Source organism: Centruroides sculpturatus, unplaced genomic scaffold (genome assembly GCF_000671375.1).
Source record: "Centruroides sculpturatus isolate CEXI.00-Female unplaced genomic scaffold, Cexi_2.0 scaffold367, whole genome shotgun sequence".
Classification (NCBI taxonomy): Eukaryota; Metazoa; Arthropoda; class Arachnida; order Scorpiones; family Buthidae; genus Centruroides; species Centruroides sculpturatus.
In genome coordinates this window covers 462,554-473,180 of record NW_019384575.1, presented here as the reverse complement: position 1 = coordinate 473,180, position 10,627 = coordinate 462,554, and the positions used below count along the sequence as shown (strand labels likewise).

The window sequence follows — 10,627 nt, the reverse complement described above, 5'->3', positions numbered from 1 at the left end:
TTTTTAAAAATAATCCGTATAAACTACGTTATAAACAAAAAATTGTAGGATTACTTACCGAGTGTGTACCCTTTGACTACGCTCGTTGCTAAAGCTTGGTTTCGTCGCGGAACAGCGCATCAAATTGCGGCCGCTATTTCTGATATTATTTTTCTGCTAAAACTTCGTTGACCTTTGGAGACATCATTAATATAAATAATTTTTATGGCCGTTAAATAAGAAATGTTTCTTTCACAAGAAATGTATAAAATTACAGTACTAAACAGACGATAGGTCGCCTAACTCGCCGTAGCGTGACGCTAGACGGCGAAAAATATATATTTAATTATAATAAAGTTACAATAAATTAAGTTAATATATAATTATATATACAGTACCTAATTTATATATAATTAATATATAATTATATGTACAGTACCTAATTTATATATAATTTATATAATACTGTCCAGACGATAGAAATCTCTCCGTAGCGTGGCGCTACGGACGGCGGGTAAGTAGTTCGGCTGCCCGATGACGTTTTACGTATTATAGGAGTTATTTTTACCGTTGTTTACGGATAATGCCACAATTTTTATAGGAATCATAACTATAGGAAACGCTTTTATAGGGGGATCTACTGTACTTTCTCAGAAATTCTTATTTAAATTACATATATTTTTTACCAATACTAAAATGGTTACTTCAGAAAACCAAAGTTTTAACCAAATAATAAACATTTTCATCCCAATCTGGGACAAATACAGTTTACAATTCATATAAAATGAACATAAATATCATCAATCTCTATCGTAAATTGAAACTGTCTGGGAGCAGGACAAAAACATTTCTTATTATTCAGTTAAAGATTCAACTTCCTAAGTTGATAATAATATAGTGCCAAGGATACATGAAATATATTGTTTATCAATTACTAACAAAAAAAAAACAGACAATAAACCTTAATGTATCACCAGCACAGAGCTTTAATATAATTTAAATTCAGACAAACATTTTCGAGTTAATGTCGGATCTACTTCAGGTCTCTATGGTTCAATGTTCTATTTTGGAATGCATGCTGGTGATAATAAGGCTTATTGTGGTGTTTTTGTTTGTGTTTATTCAACCAGTTTTGTGAATAGTTGTAACTTATCAATTACTCATAGAAAAACAAAATGGATACTTACATCTATTTTGAATTTTGGTAATATTTGGTGATCTGGTCATATTTGCTTCTGAAGTAGGTTTACCTATAAAAAGAAAATAAACTACATTACATTTTAGTTTCTAAAATAAATTTTTACTAATCCATTTTATTTATTATTAACTAATAAAAATTTAACACAATAAAAAAAACAGTTGTTTTTTAAAATAAATTAATCATTTAAATTAAATTAAATAATAAAATTTTAAATTTTTCCAATTACATGAGTAAACATATTAATCTAATTTTGACTGATTCATAATTAAAAAAAATAGTAAAAACATTGCTATAAAGTTTTAAAAAATTTCATTTTATAAATATCTGATAAATTATTATTTGATGATCAAATTAAATATAAAGTAAATATATTAATTATTTTCAGAGTATTTTTAAATTATACAAAAATGAATGATATTATTAATGTTCAAGAAAAAATAAATAAATAAAGAATAAAATCATTAGTTGAAATAGAATTATTAATTAACCATTTAGAAAAATCAAGACAATATTTGAAAGTTTTAATTATATATTAAATTGACAAAATTTTATTTATATGTCACCATTTCTAAGTTTTCTGCAGTTTTAAGTCTTATTACTTACATTTTCATTTTATAGTTATTTTGTACATATATATTTTATTTAGTTATTTACAATCAAAAGCAAGAAATATTTCTCATATATTACTATGATATAATGAATAGAATACACAAAGTTTCCAGGCAGACTTTTTGTTGCGTTAAATTACAAACAATACAACCCATTAAACATCTGTCAACTGTATTTCTTATATAAATCATATTTTTAAGATTTGTTTTATATTGTTATGATTTCCTTATGTATATTTTTAATTCATTGATTAAATAATACAGCAAAATTAATTACTATATTCTAAAAATAGAAAACAAACAATGATATTTTATCAATATTTTAAACACTATAAATCATTAAATTTAAAAGAATAAGCTAATTAAAAAATTTCAATTCTTATCTTTCTTAAATATTTCATGTCCACAAAATTTCTATATTATCATATCTAAGAATTTTAATAAATTAAAATTATGTAATAAAACAGCGTCTGTTACATTTAATATTGCTCTGTACATATATAAAGTATATAAAGGTTTATAAAATATATGTTTTTGACTTATTAAAATGGTCAAACTGGGAATGAGCTCGTTCCATTAAACCGACGTATTTAAAATTATTATAGCATACAATTACAAGTTACAAATTACTAGCATTTATGTATTAATCTTTAAGTAAACTGTATTGCAATGTTATATTATGTAACTAATCACAATAAATTGTTTCTCTTGAGAGTGTAGTTACATTGTACTATTTTAATAAAATATAAATGCTATCCTATAAACATATGTTTACAAAATTTAATTTTAATAAACATTGCTTGTAATATAATTGTCATTGTTAACTGAACATTAGTATTAGATTAAGAAATAATAGCAATTTATAGTAAAATTTGAAATGATTTTAAAATTACCAAATATTCGAAATAGTAGTAACGGTAATAATAAATAAGATTACTATTTTACCAACATTAATTGATAAAATGGGGATTCTTTTTAAACAAATTTTATTTATGTTATTTCTTATTGTTACCATTATATTTAAACTTATTATCAAATGTTTTTATACATTCAATTCTGTTAATTTGGCTTGGATCTAATTCATGAAGGCCCATTAATTCTTAGTCTAAAACGTTCTTAAAGTATTTGCTGGATTTCATAAGCCATTATTTTTATTTAACATATTTTACCAATTTTAAACACATTTTTAAAAGTGAATATTATGTATGCAACTTAATAATTTAAATCTAGTTCATTTTAAACACATTTATTATCTTATGATTAAATGTTTGAAAATTTATCATTTAAATTTTTAAAATTTAATTTTAATTTAAAATGCATGTGATGTAAAATTCAAATTAGTTTTTTTAAAAATAAATTTTGTATATATTTTTCTGAATTCTCTGAATCATTCAGCAAATTTTTCTGCATGAATAAATTATTGCTAATATAGTATTGAAAACTATATTATTTTATTTATAAAATATGAATTTATCATTCTACAGTGTACCAGTAGTATAAATACAGAAAAATTTATGTATTTTCTGTATATTTGAAACACAAATTACTTTAAAATTATAAATTTTTTATTATAATTCTTATAAGCTTTATTATTATAATAAAAAAGCTTTAAGCGATTAGAATTAAAAGAAAATTCATAGATAAACTGTATACAAATGGAATTTAAAAAAACAAAATTAGAATTGCAAAGTATGAATTTTACTAGTTTCTTCAAAATATCGTAAATTAATGTGGATTTTAAAGAATGCCAAAGGAGGAAATAACTTGAAAATGGTAATATAGAAACAATTTAAAATCTTAATGTATCTTGGTTTACAAATGTTTAATTCTATCATTTCTCAACTTAAGAAAAATTTAAACAATCATTCTCAATCCATAATGTTTCTTCTAAATATGCAACTATTTCTTCACTGTGTCTGACAATTGATGCTACCATAACTAAAAGTTTGCTCTCCATTTAAAACTATTATTGTAAAATTTTCTTTAAAATCATAAAAAATACAATTTCATTATATTATATGCTACAATTCTATTATTGCCTGCATGGAATATGAATTTTTAGCAGCCACTAGAATTTCATAAATCGCAGCTACCTGCTGAGCCTGTTTGTTTACTTCGTGGCTTAAAAAATTTTCTTCTACTTTTTCTTCTTCATTTTATAATTTCGATTTATTTCACAATCTGTAACATAGATTCATGTAATCTATTTTATAGATTAGAAAATAAATCTAAACCTTGAAAAACAGCATGCAACTGAAGTGGCCATTTTTTTCAGAAGTTTATAAGCCTAGAAACCGCGAATGATACATTGTTGTCATCTATTATTTAAAATAGCATCACAAAAATATTTGAGAGAGTTTTAACATTATGAAATTAGAATATATAAATTTAATTATTTTTTTATTCATTCTTTCCTGCAGGCACTAAGAGGGTCTTCCTTGAACATAAAATCATGGATGTGACCAAGTCCCATCTCTCAACCAGAGTCCAGATGAGGATAAATGTAACAGATGGAGTTCTATGTATCCAAATGAATATATTACCATAAATTATTTAGCAATATTCATATGCATTTAGCAGCTGACTATATATTGTTTAAAATTACAAAATATATTATTATATAAAACATGAATTATTATACTAGGTAAAATATGTAAATAAATTTATTAATGCTTTTAGATAAATATGTTAAAATTAATTAATTGTATTATGAACAATCTTTTGAGTTTAATCTGTCATGTTTTCAATTTTATTGTATACAATAATCTACATAGCTGGTTTTCAACAAATAAAAAGCATCATTGAACACTTGACAACTTTCACATAGACAAATTTTATAAAAGTACTATTCTCTAACAGACAAAAAAAAAATAATAAATATATTCTCTACTGAAATAGCATTTCGATAACATAAAAAAGTTTTTAAAATAAAATATATATAACCTTCTATGTAACATTAAATATAACCTTTTACAAATGGTTATTTAAATAATAAAACTTAATAAGTTTGCAATTAATTTACACATTCTCTTCATTATGCTTTGACTTAATTAGGCTTTAAAAATTTAAATTATAATCATATAAAAACAGGATATAGAAATAAGGTCAACAATTTTTTTTTTCTAGATGACAGTTACTATGATAATGTATGTTAATCACATTTTTATTCATTACATTTTATATTGATGGTTGTAACAAAAACTCAATACAATAAGAAATTGGCAAAACATAATCCGATTATTAAATATCAATCAATATCATAAAAAACACTCATCTACAAATAGTATCATATGATATTTTTCAGACATATTAGTCAAAGGAATGTCTTTTAATATAGTTTTAGAGATTAGAACTGTATGATCCACTTGTATTATTGCTTACTGAAGTGAATCACTCTCAATATGTATTTGGAAGAGCTAGATGAAATGATTAGATAACAATGAATGATAACATTTTTAATAGCTTATTATTATTATTTTTGAAATTTAATAAATTATCTCAACTATTTGATTGAAAACAAGAGACAAACTAACATAACTTCAAATTTTTTTAATAATATTTACATCTAATAATGTTTTCTGCTGCAAAATTACTAGAAAATGTTAATGTTTAATATTCTTCATTTCATATGTATCATCATCTGCATATTAAAACTATGAAAGTTAATGACTTTTTTAAATATATAAAAGTTTTCTAAATGAAAAAAATTACATAAAAAAGCTGCAGGTGTTTCTAAATTATGTTTCAAACTAGATATCTATATATATATTTAGTAAGATCTATAGTCATGATCTTATCTTTTTCTAAGATATTTATTTTACATTTATCATTCTTTTTTATAAAATCTTAAAGTTTAAAAATGTCTGAAGTGCTGATTAAAAAAACAGATAAACTTCACAATCTTCATTTTTTTTTTCTTCTGTTTTTAGAAACTAATTGTTGCTTTCAAAATTCTTTACAAAAAAATAACGTTTTTCGATAAATTTTTCAGACAATTTTATTTACAAACAAAGGTGATCGATACAGCAACGAAAACAGTATTTATAGCCTGTCCTCGTTTATGATCTCCCACCAATCAAGTAAATATATATATCGAAAAATACAAAAAAAGAGAAAAATTTCAAGTATTTGTAATGTAAACAATTAAAATCAATTTTAGGCATTATTCACTCTTCATAATGCCATAATTAAAATGTAATTAAGAAGCCGGTATTTACCTTTATATTTTTCATTGCAACTTATTTCATTCCTGTGTTTAATAATTAAAATAAATGTTATATAAACTATTACAATTTAATAATAGTTAAGTTATAAAAATCAAATTCATGTAGATATTAAATTTCAAATACAGAAAACAAACTTCAATGTCAAGATAATTTTATATTAGCTTTCAAATATACGTAAAAAAACGTAACTGAAAAGTATCATTTTTAATTTCATCCATATTGACTAATTTTAAAATATAATTTATAAATGAAATAAAGAGAAAAATTTTAAATTTTTATCTTAAAAATTTATATATATCTGCATGTAATAAAATAGAAAATTATAATATCAATATTAAAATTGCAATAACCTGTTTATTAATAATGTATAAATGATTATATTGAGTAGTAATTATTTTGAAATATTGAACAGAATGTTCTTCATAATTAAAATATTATGCATTTAAATTTTCTTTAAAAATATTCGATAATAAAAATTATGCATACATAATAAAGGATATTAAATAGAGGATTTTGATAAGATTAATTTTATAAATATTAAATCATATTTTATTATTAAAATTTTAAAATAACAAAACTACTCGACTACTTTGTCTTAACATTTTTTTTTTATCGTGATACTAATGACATTGTAATTTTTAAATTCTCTTTAATAAAATGTTTATTGTTTAATAACATTTTATGAAAATTAACTAATAAAAATTATTAATTTAATTTCATTTTTGATAAGATCTCTTTTTCGTATTAATATATAATTATAAACAGAAATTTTATATCCGTTTAAAATTATCAAATTAATTTTTATCTTAAGATTCTGATGTACTATAATTATTTTTTTAAAAGGAAATATAAAACTAATCAGAATTAAAAGTCCATTTTTAAAACTTTATTTTAGTCATTAATTAGCTTTTCTTATACTTTAATATAATATTTGAATAAATTCACATATAATTATAGTAAAGACTAAGAATGTTACATATTAATAAGGTAAAACTTAAGTTGTATAAAAATAAAATTACATTTTGCATATAAAGTATAGAGAAGATTAAATGATAACTTTTAAATCTTTCTTTCTAATATATTAATTCATAATTCAATTTAATTTTTAAATTTTTCAAATCATAATCTCTTGATTATTACCAATCTTTTAAAACTAATGAAAGCGAAATTTTAACAAATGTATTTTACTTAAAAAGTCATTTTTTATTCTATTATCAAAATGATTCGTGCTTTAAAATTACCCATTTATAATTTAATTCAAACCAATACCAAAAATTGGTGAAATTCTAGTAGAGTACATACGAGAAATCTAAATAATATTAACTTATAAAATCAACAAATCATGTTTTATTTCTATAAACAATTTTGTGCTTAATTGGATAAAGCAATTATAAATTTGAAAAATAGTAATTTTTTCAAGCAATTATTCATTTTAATACTGTATTTTCTTCACATATCATCCAAAACAAATATGAATAAAATGAAAATCGTATATAATTTAATACATAAAAACAATATTTACATTGTTTAAATAACCCAAGGTAATTATTAAAAAAGAAGTTTAATAAAAGCAATCGAAAATATTTCCGAATATCCTAAAGAATTTTTGAAAATCCCATTCATTAATAATGATAAATATATTATATATAATCACTTAAAATGATTTCTGTAAATACGAAATAAAACAGGCCATTGATTTTTAAAATTTAAATAAATAATAAAATAATAGACATTTAATAAATAGCAATGAAACCAATTATGTGCTCCATACATGAAATAAAAAGCAAGATCTAGATTAAAAGCATTTAGGTTAGGTTAAATTGGACAATTTTATATTTATGCATTATACGATAAAAATAAAATTATGTTATTACATATTATATATATTCTATATTAAAAAATAAATAAGTTTTAATATAAAATTTCCAGATATAGAAATTAATCATTTATTTTTATCATTTTTATACAATCTTTTATTAGAATTATTTTGTTCAAATAAATAATAAACTTGTCACTAATTTAAACTAAAATATAGTGATTTTTCATAGATAAATATGTATAAGTTCTGAGATAATAAATTCAATCAAAAAAATATATTTATTTATCAAGATATTAAGTGTTTTTTTTATATTAGTTAATTATAAAAATCTGTAACAACTATTCTTTTCACTATACATGTAATTTTCTTGAATTTATACTTATTCAAATAATACTTATAAAACATATAAAACGAAGGTACAAGTTTTATTTAATAAATAGATTGTCTACTTAGAAGTTACGACGTAATAAAGTTTAATACATTTATAAAACATTATAATTTGGTCACAATTATGTCATATATAAAAATGTGGCTATCGATGTATTTATACATACATACATACATAAAAATAAAAATTACAAATTCCAAATAAATTATACTCTTACACAATTCCAGTTCTTAATTTTGAAACTGTTCCAAAATACCTAATGAATTTTTATTCAAAGTAATTTTCTACTGGGTAACATACAAACTTACAAAAAATTTTTTGTAACATAACTTACAAAAAATAAAGATTTATATCTAACAATGACAACGCAACAATCAAACACAAAAGATATATTTTAGACTACAGTGCAATGTACTTTTTTTTTTACTCGTGTTTTTCTCTGTATTCTATAGTATATTTAACTCCTAAAAGACTTCAAAGTTTTGAAATTCATCTAGCCTGACTGCGAAGATGCACATTTAGCTCATCCCCAGATGGTTCATATGTTAATGGAATGCTTAGTTTTCTTACTAAACAACTGTTCGAATTTTAATCACCGATTACTATTTTCACACACACTCAATCCAGAAAACGCTTGAAATCCATAGAATATACTGCAAGTGATTTATAATTAACACTACAAGCAAACAAAACACAAGTCATTTTTTTTTTAACAGAACAGACTGGCATTAAAAAAAACACGGTTTTTTTTTTCTTTGTTTAAGTGAAGTTAAATTGAATCGTGTGTATTTTAGCGTGTTGTATCCTGTGTTGTGTTGTGTGTTCTGTTCTGTGTTATGTTCTGTTCTGTGTTATGTTCTGTTCTGTGTATTAAGCTCTGTGTTGGAATGTATACAATGATACAATGAAAAATCTTACCTGTTGTACTAACTGAGCTGCATATCAGCAACCAGCTCATGAAACATACTCCGAAGATCATTATCAATAAACTAACGTTCGAATTGAGAAAATGGCACAATTTCCAGCATTTTTCCCCTCTATTTTCAGTTTTTAGACGATTTTTTCCCCTTCATATAAATTCGATTAGGCCTAGTTACGTCGGTGAATTAAAGAAAAATCTACAGATTTGTCCATCGTACGGAGCCTAATTACCAAGTTAAGTTAACCCGCTTTTAATTTATGTTTATACTTTTCGAAACTGATAAAAGTCGCGCCTGTTTTTGCCGACCGATAGCGATAATTTCGTAAGAAGCGACGTCCATCGAAATCGGCTTCATCTGATCACGTGGAGAGATGTGCCGTCCTTTAATATACAAACATTTCGTTTTTAATATCTGACGTAAATTATTTAATTTTATATTTTCGAGATATTTCGTTAATTTTAATATAAGTTTTTAGTGTTATTTATAAGTTTTTTCAAAAAATAATTTCGGTTTAGATTATAAATTTTAAATGCATCGTAAGAAAAGAGGGCGCTGGTAGCAGCTTAAACATCCGCCATTTGACTGGTTATGCAAGAATTATTACAATATGATCTCTTTTATATAAAGAGATTTTTATGCTAATTAAGATAAATTTTATTTATGAATTATTTACGACAGATTCGAGTTTTTATGCGAAAATATAATTAACATTTTTAAGCATTTGCGGCGTTAATATTTTATAATTTTTATTCTCTGTTTTAGCGAAATTATCGCGGTAATAATCGATCGATTTCGAATTTTTAAAATTGTGTTAATTTATTATTTACGCTACATAATTTTTACGAAGCGGAAAATACATCAATATAAGTCTTGCAACGGGACACAAATAATAATTCAATTTTTTCAAAAAGCAAAAAAATAATTTGAAACTGATTCTAAAATGTAGCACTCATATCTGTAAGATATCGCCTAAAGGCGTAAGGATCGGAATTCGAATCCGGTCTGAATCACCTTAAGTTTTGTTAATAATTGATATCAAGTGCCGTTCTCTATCATTTTTGAGGGCTTTTTCTCCTAACGGGCTTCTTGTTATACTTACAATGGAGCGACAATAGTGTCTGACGTATTCATGGGAAGAAAAATTCCCGAGATTTTTTCTTTTTGATCGCCTAGATTTGATGCAGGATCCTCTAGAATTGGGCTGAGATCCTAATTGCCTCGGGAATCCTGCAGTCATTTTCTATTCTTCCTTTGTATTGACCACACCCTAAGGATATAATTCAGACCGGAAATATATCCTTAGGGGCTATGCACAAATGCCATCCACACAGGGGAGGGAGGAGATTATAACAAGTCGGACAAGGGAGTAAAAATTTCAAGAAAAGTGTGGTCGTAATTTACGGACAGTTCCTTATCTACACATTAAAAAAAACTAAAATACCGTATTGAATTACTTCAAATTTAATAAACATATTTTGCCAGA

General features: G+C 23.4%; 1 protein-coding gene across 1 annotated transcript in view; it reads right to left on the bottom strand.

Moving 5' to 3' along the window:
* LOC111624326 (TGF-beta receptor type-1-like) overlaps positions 1-9,514 on the bottom strand; it is a 55,909-nt gene extending 46,395 nt beyond the window's left edge. Inside the window, exons 1-2 of the mRNA XM_023367148.1 lie at positions 9,140-9,514; positions 1,167-1,229 (exon numbers count right to left, since the gene is read on the bottom strand). Of these exons, the coding sequence (XP_023222916.1) occupies positions 1,167-1,229; positions 9,140-9,200 (124 nt within the window). The 5' untranslated portion in view covers positions 9,201-9,514. The remainder of the gene's footprint in view (positions 1-1,166; positions 1,230-9,139) is intronic.
* Positions 9,515-10,627: the final 1,113 nt, after the last annotated feature.